A 23346-nucleotide genomic window follows, 5' to 3' on the forward strand; every position below is an offset into this window, starting at 1 on the left:
GCTGCCACCAGGTGGCGGTGTAATTTGGCTGCTCCTATCAGATATTGACCTCCATTAAAATAAAAATTTCACTCATTTTTTTCAAAAAAGACAAAAATCTAAAGAATTAAATTTATACATCATTCCACATAATTTTTAAAATTAAGATAATATTTTAGGAGAAACATTCCTGAGATACAAGTTGGTTCATTCTTCCCTGACCCTTAATTGTATCTATCTAGACCTGCCCTAAACCTTGGGCTCTCTGGTAGTCTAACTTCCCCTTTCTGTCTGGCTCGGGTCAACAACTGGAGCCCATCCCAAACGTTTTCATGCCAATTCAACATACTGGCAAGAGCAGGGGACATGGAATCAATTCCATCCCTCACCTCTACGAGTCCAATTTTGGAGCTAGCGTCTCACCACCCCAGGTCACCCCACATCTATACAGTAGATTTTCCATATGCCCTGGCTTTCCTCCCACTGCGTTTTAACTCTGACTGCCTGCCACACCCGAAGGTTAATTCCTCCAGACACGACCCTGATGTATTCATCTGTACAGCTGCCCCAGATCTTAACCACAACAGTTTGTTGAACGAACAGATGAATTCCCATTTCACAGATGAGAAAACTGAGGCTCCCAGAGGGAAATGATGATGATGATAACAATAATAATTGACATTTGTTATGTACCTACTATGTGCCAGACATATATTAAATTCATTTAGTTCCCACAATAATTCTAGGAGGTAGATACTATTATTACACTCAGTAAACAGATTAGGAAGGTGAGACTAGAGATATTTGGGATGGGGGAACAACTGAAGGAGAGATAAGTCCAGTTTAGCAGCTCATTTGGGATAGGGAGCTGAGGGAAGGCATCATTCTTCATCCATCGATCATTTATTCAGGAAAAGTTTACTGCAGCTTGATGCCCCATACCTACGGGATCCCTGGTGTGTGCTAGGCCCTGTGGTCGGTGGGCGAGCATTGCCTTGTCTCCCCTCTTCACCCTGGTCAGGCTGTGAGTGAGGCTGTTCACCCAGCACCTCGTGGACAACCCGCCAACAGGCCACCTTGAATGCCACATCCTCACGCCACGTGGCAATTTGGGTGGAAGAGAAAGGAAGTGCTCTTGTGGAAGGTGGGTAATGACTCCTCGCATCTTATTGGCCCTCATGTGGTTGAGTTTCCATCCCTGAACCAATCAGAGTGGTCTGAAGGATGCCATTGGTGGACTGACTCCACCTACTCGCTCCTGTCGCCTGAAGCTGAGAACCATAAATTCTCACCTCACTCAGGGAGCTGGCCCCTCCAAATCAAGGAGGCCAGCCTCCCTGCCCCCTCCTGCTCTGGTGGGCTGTGGGAACTCGGACAGGGCCTCAGTCTGCTCGTCTGCACAGAGCTGTGGTGAGGGCCTGACCCAGGCAGGGCCCAGGAAAGCAATTGCCCACTAGACCCCTCCTTGACGGTGCATGATGTTCTGACTAGGCTGAATCATTCTCTCTCTTTCTCTCTCTCTCTCTGCAAACACCACGCACAAAGCCTTTCCCTCAAGCTTCCTACACTGTTGGTGGGAATGCAAATTGGTGCAACCCCTATGGAGAACAGTATGGAGGTTTCTCAAAACACTAAAAATAGAGTTGCCATATGACCCAGCAATCCCACTCCTGGGCATATATCTGGAAAAAAACTATAAAAAGATACATGCACCCCTATGTTCATAACAGCACTATTCACAATAGCCAAGACACGGAAACAACCTAAACGTCCATTGACAGATGAATGGATAAAGATGATGTGGTACATATATACAATGGCATACTACTCAGCCATAAAGAAGAATGAAACAATGTCATTTGCGGCAACAAGGATGGACCTAGAGATTATCATACTAAGTGAAGTAAGTCAGAAAGAGAACGACAAATACCATATGATATCACTTATATGTGGAATCTAAAATATGACACAAATGAACTTATCTATGAATCAGAAACAGAGTCACAGTGACAGAGAACAGACTTGTGGTTGCCAAGGGGGAGGGGGTCGGGGGAGGGATGGATTGGGGGTTTGGGGATTAGCTGAGGCAAACTATGATGTATAGGATGGATAAATAACAAGGTCCTACTGCATAGCACAGGGAACTATATTCAATATCCTGTGATAAACCATCATGGGAGGAAAAAGCCCCTCCCTCTAACTGCCAGAGGACTCCCAGGCTGCAGGAGACATGCATCTGAGGGAGGCTGGTAATGAAGGAGGCCAGAGGCTTCACTCCCTGCCTGTGTGACCCCGCCTCTCTGAGCCTCAGTTTCCTCACCCGTGAGGACAAGGGTAACTCTACCAAACCCCTGGGGTTGTTGTGGAAGTGAATGAGGGTAGGTGGACCTAGGCCCCCAGGAGGGAAGCACTCAGAGAGATTTCCTCTTGTTTATTGGGAGGCAGTGCAGAATATGGATTGAAAGGGGATCCGGAGGCTGACAGATTCTAGTGCTCATTCTTTCATCCGGCAAACATTTATGGAGCTTCTGCTATGTGCCAGGCATGATACTGGGTGCCAGGGATACAGAGGTGAGCAAAACAGACAAAAGTCCTTGTCTTCATGGAACTGACTTTTTCTGTCAGGGAAAACAGACAAACCACAAAATAAGTAAAAAATTTAAATGTGATAGATAGTAATAAATACCGAGAAGAATAAAGCAGAGAAGAGGGATAGAGACTATTTGGTTAGCTGGTCAGAGAAGGGCTCATTGAGAAGGTGACACTTGAGTAAAGACAGGAAGAAGGTAAGGAAATGAGTCAGACATTTGGAAAAGAAAGAATGGAGCTGTCACAGCCAAGAGAAGCCTAAAGAGACATGATGACTAAATGTAATGTGGTGTCCTAGATGGGGTCCTGGAACAGAAAAAGGACACTAGGGCTTCCCTGGTGGCGCAGTGGTTAGGAATCCACCTGCCAATGCAGGGGACATGGGCTCGAGCCCTGGTCCAGGAAGATCCCACATGCTGCGGAGCAACTAAGCCCGTGTGCCACAACTACTGAGCCCGCACGTCATAACTACTGAGCCCGCATGCCTAGAGCCCGTGCTCCGCAACAAGAGAAGCCACCGCAATGAGAAGCCCACGCACCGCAACGAAGAGTAGTCCCCACTCGCCACAACTAGAGAAAGCCTGCGTGCAGTAACGAAGATCCAACGCAGCCAAAAATTAAATAAATTTAAAAAAAAAGAAAAAGGACACTACGTGAAAACTGAGGAAATCTGAATTAAGTGTGGATTTTAGTTAATAATAATGTATCAATATTGGTTCATTAATTGTAACAAAGTTACCATGTTAATGTACGATGTTAATAACAGGGGAAGCTGGGTGGGGAGTATAGGAACTTCTGTACTATCTTATCAATTTTTCTGTATACCTAAAACTGTTCTAAAATAAAATGTTTATCCAAAAATGGGGGGAGCGAGGGCAGCAAGTGCAAAGGTCCTGAGGCAGGAGTGTGCCTGGTGGGATTAGCAAGGAGGCACTGCTTGAGGGAGATTAGGAGGAGAGCAGATCAGAGAGGTAGGTGTACAGGCTGGTGGGACAGTGTAAGGACTCCTTTCTTTGCTGCGAGGAGTATATAGAACCACCGGGAGTCTTTGACATCATCTGATTTGTGATCTAACAGCACCTCTCTGGTTGCTTTGTTGAAACTGGACCATGGGGAGGGGGGCAAGGGCTGAAGCAGGAAGGCCAGTGAGGAGGTTCCTGCAGAAGTCTGGGTGAGAGAGGATAGTGGGTCAGACCAGGATGGTAGCAGTGGAGGAGGTGAGAACAGGTCAAATTCTGGAAATATTTTGTTTTTCCAGGGGGAGAGCTGACCGGATTTGCTGACAGATTAGATGTGCAGTGTGAGAGAAAGAGAGCAGTTGGGGAGGATCCAGGGGTAGCCTGAGCAACTGGAAGGATGGAGGAAGACAGGTTTGGGAGGAAATTAGGAACTCGGTTTAAACAGATTGAGTTAGAGGAGTCGTCAAGAGGCATCTGGAAATACAAGTCTGGAGCTGAGGAGAGAGACCTAAACTGAAGATTATGAATGGTGTTGGAGTCAGCAGCAAAGAAACAAAAGTTTAAACTCTGAAACCTGGGGAGGTGGGATCACCTTGGGGCAGGGAGGGTGAATGCTCAGGCGTGGACACACACACACACACACACACACACACACGTGAGTGTGCTTGCGACCATTTAAGCTTAGAGACTCACCCATTTAAGCTTAGAGACTTCCATGCCTTCGCTCATATCATCCTTGCAACAAACTCCCCAGCCTACTTCTCTTATGTTCTTCCTAAAACAGCCAGGAGGACTAGTGACGTGATGGGTGAGGTGAAGTGCGAACCAGCCCAGTGCCCGGCAGGTACCTATTCATTGAATTCTCACAGCAACAGTGTGACCTGGGGACCATTTTCATCACCCCCATTTGACAGATGAGGAAACTGAGGCACAGAGAGTTCAGGTGACTTGGTCCAAGCTCTGTCCAACCGAAAGCATCCTAGCAGGTGGGTGTCACATCACCCCCTGCTGCTCTCACAAGGAATTCGGTTTATTCAGAGTCAGGGCTCATCAGTGGGCAGACAGCCTTATGCACAGGGCTTCCCCCACAAAGGCCCTGGTATCTGCTGAACCGCCTGCCACGCTGCCTGCACTGCCCCTGCTGGGCTAATTCCTTCGGTTCTCAGGACATTTTTGGCTTCCAGTGTGGTGGCCGGGATGGAGTGAACAGGGAGCACAGTAAGCTGTCAGTTCCCACCCCCGGGGGCCCAGCTATATAGAGGCCTGGGAAGTTGTAACATGCTCTCCCAAAGCTAGTTTTGATAGTTCAAAAAGGCTGCACAGGTGACTTGAAAGGTAGAATTCTCTTGCTTTTCAGCTCCACTGGCCCCTGCGGTGGATCAGAAGTCCTATGAGCAGTTACCTCCTAGACTAATACAGCATTGGTAGTAATCAATAATACACAGTTACTTTTGTTTTTTGGTAAAATCCTTATACGTGGAGCTCATGAGAGAGGAAGATAATGAAAGGGGCCTGGTGGCGGGAAGGCTAGGACCCACTGCCTGGGGCTTCGTCTACTAGAACTATAGGTGTGGTGACTGCCGGCTTCTTGGTCCCCCAGCCCAGCAGCACCTTGGCTTCTTTTTTGTAACAACCTCTCTATTTTTGTGTGTAGCTTGGGGCAGGGGACACATGCTCTGGCCCCCACCGTGAAGCTGAGGGGGCCCAGGCTCCTGCTCTCCACCCCAAGGTTCAGCCCAGGGGAGGGCAGAAGACTCAAGCTTGCACAATTGCTCTCCATCAGTCAGCTTTTGCTGTGGTAACAAACAGCCCCCAACTCTCAGCGGCTTACGCCAATAACTCCTCTTTGTGTTCACGGGCCTGAGGGTTGGTTTGGCTCGGCTCAGCTCCCAGCCAGGTACGGCCCCTCTCTGGGAAATACTGTTCTCCTGGCAGAGAGGGCCAGAGGCTAGCCTGAGCCACTCAGGCTCACTTAAAGCTTCTGCGCAGCTCTCGCACAGGTGCTGTCCACTCACATTCCAGAAACCAGCTGGCACCCAGGAGGGTGGATGCATAATCCTCTCAGTGGGGCTGGAGTGGACGGCTGGGAACCATCATACACATCTACCACAGACTCTTACTCGAGAGAGGCTGGGTCACGGACTCATTTACCCCAGGAGCAGGGCCCGGGCCCCACTGAGCACTTCCTGCCTGCGAGAGCCCACACTGGCTGACTCCTGTCTTTCCCAGCTGGCTTCTCAGCTTCCAGACAACACTGTACGGGCTTGCCCTGTACCTTTCCATTCAATTCCCTTTTGGATTTATTGTCCATGTCTATGGCTTGCAATATAAAAACCTCAGATAAGAAGAGAACACATAGTAACAACAAATTTAAGGTGATGCTAACAGAATTTCTTTTTGGAAACTGGAGGGCTAACAATTTAAACGGGTAAAATCACTTGTGATAAACGTGGTTGGCAAGGGGAGTCCAGGACAAGGGCCACAAGGGAAGCCCAGGGGCCGGACAGCAGAAGAGAGCCGACCAGGGTCTCTGCAGGGAAGGTGGGCAGACAGACCAGCTTCCCGGACAGCTCAGTTTGGCCAGCTAAAAACACCTTCGGTCCTGGCCCGGCCCCAGGCCTGCAAATGCCCATAACACCTGTCTGAGGCTCCAGACCCCGGCCAGGACTGAGGCTTCCTCTCGTTATCCTCTAGTTCCACTTCTCAACCCTGACTGTACATTAGAAACCCCTGCAGAGTTTAAACAAAACAAAACAAAGCCCAGGTTCCTCCCAGCCTGGTTAAATCAGGCTTTTTGGGGGTGGGCCCTGGGGAATGGGCATTTTTAAGAGCTCCCCGGGTGGTTCTAACGAGCGACCAGGGTTGAGACCTGAGGCCTACTTCTCCTCCAGATTCTGCAGTGCGTGGAGAGGGATGCCAGCCCCGGGATGCCAAGATATGTAGATTTTTCAGCAGAAAACAAACAAAAATCTGGATGTGAAATCCCCAATTTTCAAATGTTGAGTTGTTGTTTTGGCTTTTAATTACATTTAAAGTGTGTTTTAAAAACCATTATTTTTTATTATAAACATAATATTAGGTTTCTGGTGGAAAATTTGGAATATACAGTGAAATGTAGAGAAGAAAATGAAAGTCACCTATAATCTTAACTGCCCCTTGGGTTCTGAATACGGAATGATTCCAGGACGTTCTGAAAGAATGTTCCCACTTCAATGCGCTGGGGGAGAGGGGCCCCCCGGAGTCTTTTCCTGCAGAAACAGAGTTCCAATTCTTGAAAGCCTGGACATTCAACCCCTTTAAAAGGCTGGTCCCTTAGACCTTTGATGCTTGTCAGAGACAGACTTTGAGAACCCACCTTATTTTTTAGATCAATATTTCTTCTTCCTAATACATAATAACAAAATTACAATCAGAAAGAAAGAAATCTTTAGGGAAGAACCTCTGCTGTCCAGTGGAGACAGCGCTGGAGGTGAAAAGAAGACCTCTGGCTAAGATCGCATGTGCCCTCTGGTGGCAGCTGGAGGGGATGGCTTCACAGGGCCATCAAGTCAGTGGTTGTCAGAAACAACTTTTCAGGCCCTACCTCAGTTCTTTTGAATCAGAAACTCTGAGTGTGGGACCCAGCAATTTGTGTTTTAACAAGCCATTTAGGCACTTCCGATAAGCCCTAAAGTTTGAGAACCATTGTTCTAGATAAGTACAGGCCTGGTACCAGATAATATGTCAAAACAGCACAAGCTCTGAGGACAAAAGGGAAGGAAATGGTGAAGGCACTGGTGCTGGACAAACACCTCCTCAAGGTCCCTGCCCACACTCGGCCCCATCTCCCTGTCAGCCCTGAGGTATCTGGAGGCTGCAGAGTTGGGGAACAGGGGCAGAATGGACCACTGCCCAGAGTAAACCCATCCAGGCTTCTTGGACGGGGCTTAAAAGGCCACACCACATTGTGTGAAACTAAGCCTTGGATTCTTAGGACAGAGATCAGAGGTATAAGGGCAGGGTGATTCCAGAACCCTAGCAAGCGCATCCTGAGGGGATGCAAGACTTGAACTTCAGGTAGAGGCAGAGGAATGAAAAACAAACACTGAGGTAGGAATAAAGCAGGAGCAAAGTAAGCCCCAGGAAGGAGGGGGCCGAGAAAAGAAGTGTGCTCCCCTTGGGCAGATGGATCAGTCTTTAACCAGATACCTTCCTGGAGGAAATGCTTTATAATTCGATTACTGTCAGAATGAAAAAGCCCCACATTGACTCAAGATGCAGCGGTGCTGGCACTCGAGGAAATTGGGTCTGAGGCTCCAACTGGATAGAAAACGCCTAGGCCCCCAGCAGGTTCCCTGCAGCGAGGCTTCCCTGACAGAGGAGTGATGGTTTTCAGGGCATCCAGCTGTTTAGAAAATCTCTGCACCTGGCAAAGTCAAGCAGGAGTTTGTAGAAAAATCTGACAAGAAAAACAAGGTTTCAGCAGAAACCAGAGACAGGCAGATGGAAGCCGTCTTGGTAAATACGCCACTTCAAATTTTCTCCTCCCCTAGAAACAGTTCTGTTTATACTGTCATTCTAACGGTAGTATTAACGAGATGCTCTGATTCAGTTAAGACACTGTATTTCAGGTTACATGTCCAATCTATTAATTAACTTTATTCATTCAGTAAGTATTCACTGAGCACCTACTGTGTGGCAGTCATTGTTCTAGGTTCTGGGGTTAAGCGGTAAACAGATGAAAATCTCTGCCCTCGAAGAGTTTGCATTCTAATGGCGGGGAGGGGAGAGATAATAAACAAAATAAGCAAAATGTGTAACACGTTGAGTTCTTCATCTCCAGCTTGCCCCTCAAAAATTAAGCTCTTGTTCTGAATTTTCAAAGCTGAACTAGGAGAGTGACAGTGTTGAGAGTCTTCAGGTTAGAAAAGTCAGCTCAGGCAGGGCTTCTAAACAAGTCATATGCAACTGAATCAACCGGAGACATTGTTAAAGTGCAGCTTTAGATGGGGGCCTGGGGAAGAGCTCCCAGTGCTGATGCTGCAGGCCCACAGTGCGCACCACACTGCTGAGGACCCCACTTGGGAGTCAGGCTGCGGGGACAGAGCTGGCCCGGAATGCAGACTCCCAGCCAGACAGGCCTCACGGCCGCTCCCTGCTGGAGCTCCAGCTCCTAACCTCAGCAGAGGCCCTAGCTAGTTCACAGAGCACTCCTCTCCCTGATTTCCACAGCAACTCCTTCCGGCAGGCTGGGCAGCCAGGAACAATACTCCTTCTTAAAGGGGAGGAAACAGCACCTACCCCAGGGAAGTTGTGCTGGTGGCAAAGCTGGGAGCAAACTCCCATCTCTGTCTAGAGGGCTTTGCCTGGCCTAGAACAGACTAGGGCCTTATAAAGAGAGGAGATGCTGCAGGCTTGTGAAGAAGCCAGCACAGCGGCAAACGTCACTGAGCGTCACAGAAAACCAGGCATTTACGGGGCTCAAAGGGCCTTTAACCTAAACAGGTCTAGTTGCTGTGGTCCACCTGAAAACAGTTTATTAGTTGGCCTTCACTGAATTGGCTTTGGGGTGGGTTTCCAGTTTACCTGTCTGTCTCCCTCTGGCGTGATGTGAATTTCACAGGAAGCAATCTGATAGCAGCTGTTAGAGACGTTCAGCCCTTCCAGGTGGCTTGCCATAGCCTGACTGATGCAGCCAGGTGAGCCTGGGGACCTGGGATGGCAGGAGAAAGGACTATTCCCTTTCTTTAGGCTGGGAGCCATGAGGAATTACTCATTCTCATTTTATAGGATGTCTTGGAAAGATTATCACAGAGGGAATGGGCACACAACAGCTATTTCCTTATGTCAAGTTGGGAGACGTCAACAGAGGTTATTCGGCCAGTCAAAACACTCAGCCCACGCTTTCTGTAACTATTTAACCATCCAGAATGGCAAACACTGCTTTATGGCCTGTCATAAATGATACCGTACTAAGACGTAACCATTTCATGATGGGCCTAGAGTAACAAAGACAACAACTGGAGATCTCCTTGGTGGAAAAGAACATGACAATGAGAACGCTTTGGGCAGACACATTCCTTCAGGGAGGGCCAAGGCGTTTCCCCTGGGGAACTCTGCTCGCGGTATTAAGTGTGGTATGTCTGCAAGAGCCTAAATGGCTGCGACTCAGGAAGGCTGTCCTGCAATAGGGACGGGGCTGAGGTGCCAAGAGCAGAATTTTCCGAAACTGGAGCCAAGATCAATTGTAACAATGGCCAAGAGAGGAAAACAGAGGCTGAGAGGGGCAGCTGGCTTCTCAGAGGAAGAAAACAGACAAAGCCTCTAGAAACAAGGGAGGACTACAGAAGCGGTTACCTTGGAGATCAGTTCAGGATCTGCAGCAGATAGGAAACCCAATAGGGTATTGGTCACAAACTGGCCTGACAAGATTCTGGAAAATGGAAATTTGCTCTCAAAAATTTCTCACCAACTACCTTCCAACCCCACCCCTAAACTTTTTTTTTTTTTTTTTTTTGCGGTACGCAGGCCTCTCACTGTTGCGGAGACGCCCAGGCTCGGCGGCCATGGCTCACGGGCCCAGCCGCTCTGCGGCATGTGGGATCTTCCTGGACCGGGGCACGAACCCGTGTCCCCTGCATCGGCAGGCGGACTCTCAACTACTGCTTTTTTAGGAAAGGAGGATTGTACCAGAAAACAAGGCAGCCTTGGTTCTACTCAGATGACAGAGAGAAAGGAAAAGGGAGGGAAGGAGAAAAAGAGAAGGAAAGAGGGAGGGAGGAAGGAGGGAAGAGGAGGGACAGGGAGGAAGAGGGAGGGAGAGAGAATGAGAATGGATACATCCGAAGTAAGACTAGAACGAAAACTACTTGAGAGCCTGGATGGATTCATCCCAAATCCTGTAACCTGCGCCCCGCGGCACCCGTTGCCCGGGACACTGCCACTGTCAGGGTTCGGAAATGAGGACAGAACAGGAGTGAAAAATCTAAGGCCCATTCAGAACAATCTACCTTGTTGTGCCCTCTTGAAAAGTTAAAAAGGCAGAAAACTAGTTTTATCTGTAAGAAAATGTTTATTCTTTTGAACCCCACAGGAAAAAAAAAAAAAAGGAATGCAGCCAAGACCAAGTATTTAACCAAAATAGTGTCCCAAAAGGCAGCAAAATGGGGGAAACCTCAACACAAAGTCAGTGACAATTTTCCATGTTTTTGCACAAAGATGAAAAAAATCTGTGACAATTCTGAGTAACACGTCCACGGTGACAATTACACAAGATGATTCAAAAATGCAAAGCGGCGACATGCACACCTGGCTGAAGCTAGAAGGTTTCAATCCCGAAAGAAGATCAGTGATTAGAAAGGAAGATTCTTTTCAACACTTCTCTCTTGCTGACTTGCTTGTCCTACTTAATTTGCTTTAAATGAGACATACATGCCAATTAACAGGAAATTTTAGAACTATGTCCTTCCAGAATCCATGGCAAGGAAGTCAAACCATTCTATTTGGTTTCTTAATTTTCCTAGGTTCCAAATACAGTTTTGCTTTGCCCCTCCCTCTCCCAGCCCCTCCCTCCACCCCCTCCCTGATTCTTAAACACTTCCAAAGGTTGCCAGTGCAAACACTTTTCTACCAATGTATAATATACACTTGAGACTGAAATCTTTGTGCAGAGTTTTGAGTTTTAAACTTTTTTAAACAAAACAAAACAACAAACCTTCCTTGGCACAAGAGCTGAGGAATTGTCAAGTTTCTTTTAAATCGTCAAACACAAGATGACGAAAAGTGGAAAGCACAGTTAAAGGAAATTAAAAAAAATAAAACAAAACAAAACCTAGAACTGCAGCTTTTATTAGCCGGCATTGCAGTCTCTCGAACACAAACACCGCCCAGCTCCCCTTCCCAGGGTGCTTGCCTCGAGACAAGTCCAGAACACTGTGGTGCTTTCAATGAAAGGAAACAGAAGGTGTGGCTGAAGTGGTACCGAACAGCCCAGCTACCCACCAGTTCTGTAGCAGGATCCGTAGTGAGCTTGACACAGAGAGAAGGGAGATGATGGTAAAGGGGGAAATTGTTTAAAATCAAGTTTCCTCTTGAAATGTCTTTTCCCAAGGCACTGTGAACAAGACTGCTGCTAGCAATTTTCTAGGACTAAACACACCGATGGGAAGGTACACATTTCAGACACAACCCCTGTTACGTTCCCACAGCTGGTCTCCTCACCTGAGTCTCTCCCCTCGGCTGAAATGACACTCCTTGAATTTGTTTGGTCCTTGGAGGGGTAATCAATTTTTGTTTTCTGTAATTTTAGGAATCATTTTCTTTAATGCAGCTATAGCATCAAAGCTGTGTTAGGTTATTTAAACCTTTCACACTAAAGACTAAGTTTTCATGGTCATCCCCTGTGAATCCAATGTGCAGGTTTTGCTTGCTGATTTAAGAACAAAACAAAACAAAAATAAAGGGTTGAGAAGGAAAAACTCTGCTTTTTTTTTTTTCTTCAAGAGGAAACTGTAAGAATACATAAAAGGCAAAATTGGCTACTTGAAATCCAAGAATGGTTTTAATGTAATGGCCGAGAAAAATAAACTGCAAAGTTCTGTGAGGTCTTCTAAAAACTTACAAGAAAAACTGGTGGGCAGTTCTAATCAGACTTGGATGTTATCTTCCCCCCCCTTTTTAAAAACGACAACATATACAGTCCCACAAAATACAATATAAACTTTTTTTAATCTTGACTGCCAGAGACGCTCCTTTGTGATGCTTTCTGATAACCAAAGCCTGGAAAAAACACACTGCTGGCCTTCATTTCTTCAGGGGCTGGTAAACAGAGGCATTGGGATCGAGTCCAGAGGGGCTGGTCTCCACAAATTTGGAAGAGTAGTGTGGGGAAACGGGGCTCAAGGGGCTGGTGGCAGCACTGTATGTTATGCTGGGCATGACGGCCATGACTTCGGCTATCTTCTGTTTTAGGTCCTTGATTTCCTGGTCTTTCTGAAGAATTTGTCCTGGAAGATCAAAGACCCACCATTAGTGAGAAGGGAGCGTTCACCCACCAGAGTGCCCTCTTGGGCCCACTGATCCCAAATGGATTCGACTCCAGCTTTGATGGTTTGTAAGGGGAGATACATTTTTCCTGTAATGTGCCAAACAGTAAATATTTAAACACTGTGAGCCACATACTGTCCTTGTCGTTTTTTGTTTTTTTTTATTTTAAACCGTAGAAAACTGCAAAAACCATTCTTAGCCCACGGGTGGTACAAGAAAAGGTGGCAGGCCACATGTGGCCTACGGGTCATGGTGTCAAGAGGAACTGCGTTTAGGTAGGTGTGACGAAGCAAAGGGCTCAACCTCCAGGAGCCACGTTTTGAGCTCGGCAGTCACCAGGGCAGCCGAAGAGGGTGCTTCTTTTGAACTAGGGCTCTACGTCTTGCGCGGAAACATTTTTATGGGAGGATGGACTATCTCGGAGTATGAGACCAAGGAATCCAACCAGCTCCTGCCTGCCGCAGGGCTGCTTCCCTTTCTGTGCTTCTCCAATGCTCTCTGTGTTAACTCGTGAGGTTTCTGTTTCTACTCCCTCACAAAGCTTTCCCTGCTCCTTCCATCTAAATCAGACCCTACCCCCAGCCCCCGACTCCTCGATTCTCAACACACCTGAAACTTTCCTTTCTGTCACTTTATTCTTTGTAATAATGATAATAATTACAATAGCTAACACGTATGTGCCAGGCACTGTTCCAAGTGCTTACGTAGACTAACTCATTTATTTATCCCAACAACCCTATCAGATGGGAATTATCATCATCGTCATCCATTTTATAGGTGAGGAAACCAGGGCACAGAGAGGTTGAGGGACAAGAGCTGGGATTTGAGATGATGCAGTTTGGCTCTGGAGTCTGCACTCCTGCCGACTGCATTTTTCTGTCTCCAGTGAGTGTTCATTTGGGTGATGATTTGTGTCCATCATCTCTCCACTGGCCCATGAGCTCCATGAGGGCTGAGACTGTCTCCCCATTTTTGTCCTTGCCAAATCCCTAGTGCCCAGCCCAGTGGAAAGCTGAGGCCCTGCAAGGTATGTGTCTTGCCCAAAGTCATTCAGTTATTAATGACTAAGCAGGATTTAAACCCAGGACCACTTTGTTCCAAAGCCCATGCAATTTCCATCATGCTTTGATGCTTCCTGGTCTACTAGGGGAAGAACACTTAGGAGTAGCCCTTCAGAAATTTACATGCTGAAAAAAGGAAGAGATTGTATTTGAGTTGCACTCACTTTGAGTCCTACAGAATACGGTAATATATTTAAAATGTAAGAGAGCATGGTGGCGTATTTTAAAAAATGATATAGTAGATGAAAGCCATTTTGGAACCAAGATGAATCAAATGATATAGAAAGTAGGAAGGAGAAACCCAGCAAGGGGCTTGATTTAAGTTATGAAGTTGGGTTCTTATTAGAATATTCCAAGCATGAGCATGACAGTGGAGGGGAGTAGTGGGAAAGACGGCAGCAAAGAGCCGACCCGCTCTGGCTTCCTTCATGTCCCCTCAGCTTCAAGTAAGCATCAAATAGCCTCCTTCCCTTTGAACGAAGTAAGCCTCAGACGAATAAAATATCTCACAGCATCTGATATATAAGCCACTGTATCTTTTTTCCATGAAGATTTAAGTTTGATTTCTTTAATCAGTAACATACAAACATTCCCAGAGTTTTGGAAAAGACAGTTCTCTTTGCTTTACGAGAATTTCTGGGCCAACAAGGAAGCATAATCTGTGCTGGGAAGCCAAGCTCCCCTCGGCTACTCTGAGACCCAGGTGCTGCTTCACTCCAGCAGACAACCTCTTTCAAGTCTGCAAATCCAAGTAAAAGGGATGAGGCAGGGAGAGGGTAGCCACTTCTCAGGGAGCTGAGCCAGGCAGGCAAAACACCACCGTATGGTCAGAAGTTTAGCAGGATTCCCAGGAACCTTCTTCTTCTTTTTTTTTTTTTTTTTTTTGCGATACGCGGGGGGCCTCTCACTGTTGCGGCCCCTCCCGCTGCGGAGCACAGGCTCCGGACGCGCAGGCCCAATGGCCACGGCCCACGGGCCCAGCCGCTCCGCGGCATGCGGGACCCTCCCGGACCGGGGTATGAACCCGCGCCCCCCGCATCGGCAGGCGGACTCCCAACCACCGGCCACCAGGGAAGCCCTCCAGGAAACTTCTTTTTAAATGCCTTTCCCTGAGTCCACAGATTCATAAGCCCGATTCTCAACCCCTTCTCTTCTTGCTCTGCCACTGCCATCCCAAGCCACTCCTATGGCTTCACTGACTTCTCACAACTTCTACATCCCACCCCCAACCCCGGGGTTCTGGCCTTTTCCCTGGGGTTTAGGCCCCAAATTCCCACTGACTGATGAAGATCTTTAGGCCGAGTGTCCGGTAGGCAACTCCAGATCAAAGCATCCCAAACCAAACTCATTCTCTCTTCTCATTCCTTCATCTGTTTTGTTCTTCTTCCATGGTTCCAGCAACCCTGTTGGAACATGTCACCTGCTTCCTCCTCAAAATCTAGGGGATACATCCTCTAGTACAGCTTCATTCACGGTCCTACTAATCTACTCTCTTCTTCCATGTCCCCCAGCTAGAGGCCACTGGACTGCTTACGTGGACATTCTCAACACTGTCCTTCCTTTGCTTAAATGCCATTCCCTCAGGTAACAATGTTCTTCCCTGCCATTCTCTGCTCTCAGAATTCATCCTTCGAAGTCCACTCAATGGTCCCTCCCTTATGAAGCCACCCTGATCTCTCCTCTGTCCTTTCAAGCCATCTGCCTCTACCTAGTGGCAGCAGGCCTCGTGCGTGGCTTTCCCTAGTGCAGCACTTCGCACAGCGTCCATGTTGTCCTCATGCTAATACTAAGATATTTATCCGCCTTCTTCACGTGCATTCCCTCATGAGCCTAAGTGGAGTCTTCCAGGAGCAACATGGCAAGTGAAATAACAACAGACTGAATGTAGAAACAGAGACGAGAATTGAAATATCTTCTATTAAGCCAGAAATTAAAGAGATTTGCTAAATGTAAAACAATACTGCTTTTCTCACTTTTTTTTGTTTTGAGAAATAGTTATTTTCATAAAATGTTATGTTAACACGTAATATGTTTATTACATTATTTTTTTAATGAATTAATAAATGTTTTAGGTTTTAATTTCTAATACATCAATATTGGTAGACATAATTCACTTGAAAAACACCTCCCTTGGGGTACTCAATAATTTTAAGAGTGTAAAGGGATCCCTAAGACCAAAAAGTTTGAGCACAACTACCTTAGCGGATCCCCAGCTAGACTATGTCTTGTTCGTCTTTGTCTCCCCTTCACCTTCTAGTAAAATGCTTTATGCAGAGCAAGTGTGAACGCTCTGTAAGTACCTGCTGAAATATTCTTTTCCTTCTATTAAGTCAACTGTTTGAAATATTTCTTCAGTAATCTATTGGTGGCTTATCAATTTCTTGAACAAAATCTAAACTTCTTTTCATCAGGTCATGTCAGGCCTCTGTTCAGAAGCTTTCCAAAGTTTCCCAGGTCACGCAGAGTAAAGTCCAAAGTTCTTTCCATAGGCTGCAAAGTTGGGCAGATTGTGGCTCCTGCTACTTTTGACCCTAAAAACTCTCCCCATCACTCAGGCTGCAGCCCCAGTGGCCACGACACATGTGCCTTTCCCCTAGAGACTTATATGGCTCACTCACTCTCTTCCTCTCAGTCTCTGTTCAAATGCTACCTATTCAAAGGCTCTTCCATGTCCTCCATGTCAAAGCAGCAGCCCTACACACACACACAGCCTGCGTCACCACTGCTTTATTTTCTTCACTGCACCCATCAGATATTATATATTTGCTTGTTACTGTCTGTCCCCTTAGGGGTTTGCACAGTGCCTGGCATGTAGTAAGTCTCAGTAATATCTGCCGAGGGAATAGCCTGCTCTCCAGACTTTCCTCCCTCCACTCCCTCATCTGCAGCCTTCGCTCCAGCAAAGCAGAGCCAGCTGCCGCTCTGAACACATCAGGCCCTCCTAGCTTCCCTGGCCTTGCTCGAGCTGTTTCTTCTGTTCAGATGCCTCTCTACCCCTCACTGCCACTACACCGCTTCTTCACTGGGCTAACCCCTTCTCATCATTCAAGACCCAGCTCAGACATCAGCTCCCCTGAGAAAAAGCCCTCTCTAACTCTCCAGACTGGCTGAGTCCCTGGCTCTCTATGTTCCCACAGGCCCTGTACATTCTGTTACATCAGCATCTTTTGGTAACTCTGCAGTTCTCTATTTCTCCTACAACACTCTGAGCTCCTTGAGCAGAGAAACTCACTCTTCCCTGTGTGCCCTGCACTTGGTATGTTCTCATCTCAAAATATGTCTGCAGAATGAATTAATGTGATGATTCCTAGATGTCCATGGTGGGTACTTATCAAACCACTTGAAGAGGAAATGGAAATGCCTTTGGTTCGAGCTCTAAGGGAGCTCTGCTCTCCGTGTCCCCAGGCATTCTCAGCCATGCTGCGTGACCTGGGCTGTTCTCCTACCTTGGGCAATCTCGAGCTGTCGCTTTGCATCCCCCAGTGCGGAGAACAGGTCCAGCTTGATTCTTGTCTCTGCGCTCAGGCTGTTCTCCAGGTGCTGCGTTTTATCTTGCATGGCTGAGAGGGCTGACATTAACACCTCAGTGTCCTTCTCATTTTCCTTATACTTCCGAAGCTCCTATCAATATCATCAAAGCAGCAATGTTACAAGATAGTTTTGGCATCGATGTCTACAAATTAGCCTGAAATCACAAATAAAATCCCACTATTATTGACCTGGCCCCTAGAACACAGAATCCTGGTGTTTCATGGGTTTAGACCTCGCCCCTTAGAGGGAGTGCAAAATGTATTTATACAGTGATGTGCATATACAAAACGATAATTGTATTGGGCTTTTTGAGATAACTGTGGACTCTGTCTCCAAATAAAACACTTTCAGGCTTCCCTGGTAGCGCAGTGGTTAAGAATCCGCCTGGCAATGCAGGGGACACAGGTTTGAGTCCTGGCCTGGGAAGATCCCACATGCCACGGAGCAACTAAGCCTGTGCACCACAGCTACTGAGGCTATGCTCTAGAGCCCGTGTGGCACAACTACTGAAACCCGTGTACCTAGAGCCCATGCTCCGCAAGAAGAGAAGCCACCATAAGGAGAAGCCCGTGCACTACAACGAAGAGTAGCCACAACAAAGACCCAACACAGCCAAAAATAAATAAATTAAAAAAATAAATTAAAAAAATATATAAAACACTTTCTTACAATCCTAATTCAGAACCACAAAGAACTGTTTCCCTGCTGCCAGCTGCAAATGTTGCTGTAATGCTGTAGTCAAACGTGCGAAAACTCTACTCTCAACCTACACTAAAAATTGTAAAAATGTTAATTATTTTGACAGCGTATACTGAAAAATAGGCCCACTTAAAACATCAGATAATGTAGCCTATATGTATGTGTGTGTGTGTGTGCACGCGCGCGTGTGTGTGTGTATATATATATATATATATATATGCTGATATTTTTTTCATTTTAAGAGAGAAATCAAAACTTATTATAGTCAGTTAAAAAATACTTAAAAGTTCAAAGAAGAAAATAAAAATAACCCAAAATCCCAACGCTGCAAAAAATTTGATCTATTTTCTTTTAGTCTTTTTTAAGTATACGTGTATCTTTCAGCATAATTGAAATCAAACTATACATACAATTTTTTAAAAACATATAATCTCAACTGTTCTTTGAAAATGCAATTTTTATTGGCTGTTTAATATTCCTACATGTATATGTACCATAATTTATTAAACAAATCTCCCATTGTTAAGATTATTTCCAATTTTTTTGCATTTATATACCACTATGATGAACATCTCTGTATATCAATCATCGGTAAGACTTTTAAATATTTACCTCAAGGCCGGAGTCTGAGGAAAATATTTTTTAAAAATACATGACCTTTCCAGAAAGTTACACTTCCACCAGCAACATACGAGGCCTATTTCATTGTATCCTCACCCAGGTTGATATTAGCATTTAAAAATTCTTTGCTGATTTCACAAGAGATAAGTGATATCCAATTTTAATCTATCTGTCTTTGGTGACAGATGAGGATATATTCTTACATTGTTATCAGTCATTTATATTTCTTCTGTGAATTATCTGTTCATATAATTTGCCTACTTTCTGTGTACTTGAGCTTTTCTTAGCAATCTTTATGAGCTATTTACATATTGAGGATATTAATTCTTTTTTTTTTTTTTTTTTTTGCGGTATGCAGGCCTCTCACTGTTGTGGCCTCTCCCGTTGCCGAGCACAGGCTCCGGACGCGCAGGCTCAGCGGCCATGGCTCACGGGCCCAGCCGCTCCGCGGCATGTGGGATCTTCCCGGACCGGGATACGAACCCACGTCCCCTGCATCGGCAGGCGGACTCTCAACCACTGAGCCACCAGGGAAGCCCCCTAATTCTTTTTTTTTATAATATTTGTTGCAATATCTGTACCCACCCCAATTGATTTTTTCTTTTTTTTTTTTTCACTTTGTGATTTAAAACAAAATGGTTTTTTTCCCTGGATTCAACTATTCCTCTGGAATTTATTTTTGTGTGATGTGAGATGAGCATCTCCTTTTATTTTTTCCCGTTGTCTAGCTGTTCCTCAGCCTTTCACTGACTAACCCTTGCTGTTCCATCCATTTCTTCTTTTTTTTGTTTTTAATAAATTTATTTATTTATGGCTGCATTGTTGCTGCGCGCGGGCTTTCTCTAGTTGTGGTGAGTGGCGGCTACTCTTCATTGTGGTGTGCGGGCTTCTCACTGTGGTGGCTTCTCTTGTTGCAGAGCATGGGCTCTAGGCATGCAGGCTTCAGTAGTTGTGGCACATGGGCTTAAGTTGCTCCGCAGCATGTGGGATCTTCCTGGACCAGGGCTCGAACCCGTGTCCCCTGTGTTGGCAGGCGGATTCTTAACCACTGTGCCACCAGGGAAGCCCTCCATCCATTTCTGATGCCACCTTCACTGAACACTAATTTAGGCTTTGTCTCTGGGTCACCTATTCTACCCCACTGACCTGCCACTAATTTCTCATGGGCTCCATGTGACTCAAAATTACTGTAACTTTACAACTTATAACATTAGCCTTAAACATCCCTTTGAAGACCCAACGCCACCAAATACTTGGCTAAGGCACACACAGCCCCAAAACTGGCTATGTCCACAGCACTGGCAGCTTTCCTCCCCATGCATTGCCTAGAGTGGCCATCTGTGAAGCTGAGAGCCATCCAAAATGGTCCATTCCCTGGCGATGGACAGAGAATTAGGGCTAAGAAGAGGTGCATACGTTCCAAAGCACACTAATCTGGCCTATAACCTGAAAAAGTGAAATGAATCTCCCGTAAGTCAAGTTCTGGTATAAAACACGTCAAGGACCATTAACATTTCTGGCTTGTCTTAGAATCCAGATAAACTAAATATGACTTGAATGAGCTGGACAGGTGAGAGCTTCTTTTGGTCATACAGAGATTTTCAGATGCAATGGGGTTTGGTCTGTATCAGAAGGCACCATCTCTACACGGAAGCACAGAGCACAAACCTAACACGGAAGAGGAATTCAAGCGTGATGAAGTCTGTTTTTCCTCCTTTACCTGAACTTTCAGTTCTAGTTCTCTGATCTGGTCTTCTTTCACCTTCATGTCCATTGTGAGCTTCTTGCCCTCTGCTTCTAATTCTCTGATCCGATTCCGTAAGGTTTCGGTGCACTCTCCCCTTATGAAAAAGAAGAGAAGGGAAAAAGAGGATTTAAAAGACTATAGGTTTAACTATACTGCAGGATTGATATTTTTCTTATACTCCACAGAGTCAGATTGTAGCTTTTGGCTCAGTCTGCTCATTCTCTCTGTTCTTTATAATTTCAAAAATGATCTAAAATAATTATTAATTGGGTGTCTAATATGAGCCAGGTGCCAAGCTAGGTACTTTACCCACACTTCCTTCTTTACTGGGGTAGGGTTTATTATCCTATTTTCCAGAGAAGAAAACTGAAGCTACTCAGATATAATACTAGTTCAAGGTCACCCAGCTTGCAGGTCACAGAACTGGGATAAGAACTGAGGTTTTTCCACCTTGCCAATCCAGCAAGCTTCCCATCAGGCCATATGAGTTGAGACAAGGCACACAAGCTGAGCAAGAGAAAACCAGACATGTGCTGTCTCCAGCAGAGGGCAGTGAGTTAACAAACATTTTCACTTTTGAGGGACTGTGCGCTGGGAAGGTCACCTTTCTTTAGTCATGAAGTTTTGACAAGATTGGAGTAAAAAGAAAAAGAAGGGAGCAGCATTAGGTTCCTTCTCAGGGCTATAATAAGGACAAACTTAAAAAGATGATGGCAATGGCCAGTCCAAAGCTGGTGAACTGTTTAGGTTTCAGAAACAGCCTGGTGGAGAAGGTAGGTGTCCTTTGCCTACAAAAAGGAAGGCCCAGTGAGAGACTAAAGCCTTGCGATACACTTAAGAATAAAAACAGCCTCTACATAAATGATGGCAAACAAGGACCATCCAAGGATAAGACCAAAGGCAATAAGCTTAACCAAAAGCAAAAGAAATTAAGGGTAGAGACTGAAATCAATGTACTGATTCTCAAGCATAAGAGACACTAAACAATATGGTTAAGAAACTGTCATATCCTCCTCAGGGATATTTTGAGAAAGAGTAACTGCTGGATGAATTAAGGAGAGCACAAGCCACACCAGATGACTGTTCAGGAAAATCTCCTGCAAGTGTAAGTGCTTCAGGAACGCTCACAAATCTTTAAATGAGTGAACAAACAACCCCCCCCACCCCCCCGACATCCTAAGCAGGTTAGTAAATGGTCTCGTGAATCCGTATAGATGCTAACGGGCCAAGTTAGCTCAGCCATCTGCAGTAGAGTCTGCTGGGGGAAGGCAGGATCACGCAGGAGAAAGAGTTCTCTCTCCCGCTGCTATTTCCTAAAAGATGAAATGATGGTTCACCAATTGTTCTACAAATGACAGAACCCAAAAGAAGGCTATTAACATGACAAATACAAAAAAGCAAAAAGTAGAATTATATTACATAGACACAAATTTAGGGATAGAAACTTAAATTAATAATAATTTACCCTCCCCTACATCTGTAAACCCATAACTGATCCCCACCATGCAGATGAACTTCACCAGTCAAAAAAACAAAGAAAAAAGAAAAAGTGAAGTAGAAGCCAAAAAGAGAGAGAGACAGAAGGGAAGAAAAAGAGGCTCTTAACTCTCTTCCCCATCTTTTCCAGGTCATTTGACAGTCTGCTGATGTCCAACAAAGACATGAGCAGTCAGTACACAGTGCTTGGGGGACCAAGATTTTATCTTTCTTCCATTTTAAGATTAAAAACACCAGAAACACACAACTAAGAGTAGAGCATAATGATAGTTCTACAAAGGGAACAAAAGTCCAGATTGGTTCCCTCAAAGCATTTAGTAATTATCGGTCTTACAGAAAGTGGCTGGAAATCCCTTTTTGAGCAGAATTTTGCCTCCCAGGTGTGGGAGGCATGGAGATTCCCTCATCCCACTTTAGACAGCAGGTCACTGAGGGATGAAGTTGTCATGACAGCATAAGCTTGCACAGATGGGGTTTAAACCAGCTAATAAAACAGTACTTAAAAGCAATCCATCCATGCATGATTTTGTATTTCCAGTCCTGCCCAAGGCATCAAATTCCCATTCTCAGTCCAAGGAAAGCCAACCTTGGATTAAGCACTCAGGTGACATCAACATACCTAGACGCAGCAGCAAATGCAACAGCCCGGGCAGCAGTAGCTTCTTCTAACTTCTTCCTTTTTTTTTCCTCCATTAACTGCTTTTCTACAAAACTTCGGGCTTCCTGCTCAGCTTTTAGCTTTTTCTCCAACTGGCTGATATTCTGCTTATCTTTTTGCTTCATTTGCACAGCATTATGTAACCTATATGGAAATGATTGTCATACAAAGTTTTACAATTAGAAACGTCCAATATAAACCCTGGAGAAACATGGCTCCTCTTTATCATTTTGAGGCCAAAGCAAACAGGAGATTTGAACAGCAAATCATAAATGTCAATTCCCGGAGTGTCCAAGGAAAACACATTGTATTATTATTTAACAATTCCTAAACGCCAATAAACAAGCTGCCTCACAAGATACAGAATTGGACCTAGCCTCTGCTTTATTAATGTAAGTGATCTACAGAAGGTAATCCAGAAAATAGGATAAAACAAGTTTCTATCAGAGGAAAAGATAACTGTAGAACTAATTCTACTGCCCCAAAGCACCTTGAAAGAACTTCAGTCTGAGACCAAGGAAGAGCTGAACCAGATCCATTGAAACTGAGGAAAAGGGTAGGAGGGGAAGGTCTTTCTCTGCCTGAATACAATATGCTGCAGCCTACTGCAGCCTTTCCTTTCCAGCTGGGAGATGTTTTCTCAGAGTATCCCAAAATAGATCTTGTAGTTAGAATCACAGGATGCTTAATTTCAGATAAAAATTTCAGCCACATTCCCTTCCCTGCTACTACCACCCCCAACTTTACATATCAATATAAGGTGAGTTTCTCTCAATATATCAATGTAAGGTAAGATGTTCTCTATGTAATAATGCTAGAGCCATCACATACATACGTGAGTCAGAAGCAATGGAGAGGTTATTTGCCTATAATGCTCTAGCTTTTGAGCTACATTCCCCGAAAATGATGAAGAACTGCTCTTTCAAGGAAAAGCCCAGAAAGCTCAGCACGTGTAACAGTAATCACTACCCCAGACACACA

At 45.5% G+C, this 23346-nt stretch overlaps 1 protein-coding gene across 1 annotated transcript in view; it reads right to left on the minus strand.

The window, feature by feature from the left end:
* Positions 1 to 11979: 11979 nt before the first annotated feature.
* The window catches only part of MACO1 (macoilin 1), a 56320-nt gene continuing 44953 nt past the window's right edge, over positions 11980 to 23346 (minus strand). Inside the window, exons 8-11 of the mRNA XM_030874044.2 lie at positions 22327 to 22509; positions 20184 to 20304; positions 17059 to 17233; positions 11980 to 12511 (exon numbers count right to left, since the gene is read on the minus strand). Of these exons, the coding sequence (XP_030729904.1) occupies positions 12309 to 12511; positions 17059 to 17233; positions 20184 to 20304; positions 22327 to 22509 (682 nt within the window). The 3' untranslated portion in view covers positions 11980 to 12308. The remainder of the gene's footprint in view (positions 12512 to 17058; positions 17234 to 20183; positions 20305 to 22326; positions 22510 to 23346) is intronic.

This window comes from Globicephala melas, chromosome 1, assembly GCF_963455315.2.
Source record: "Globicephala melas chromosome 1, mGloMel1.2, whole genome shotgun sequence".
In the NCBI taxonomy this organism is placed as follows: domain Eukaryota; kingdom Metazoa; phylum Chordata; class Mammalia; order Artiodactyla; family Delphinidae; genus Globicephala; species Globicephala melas.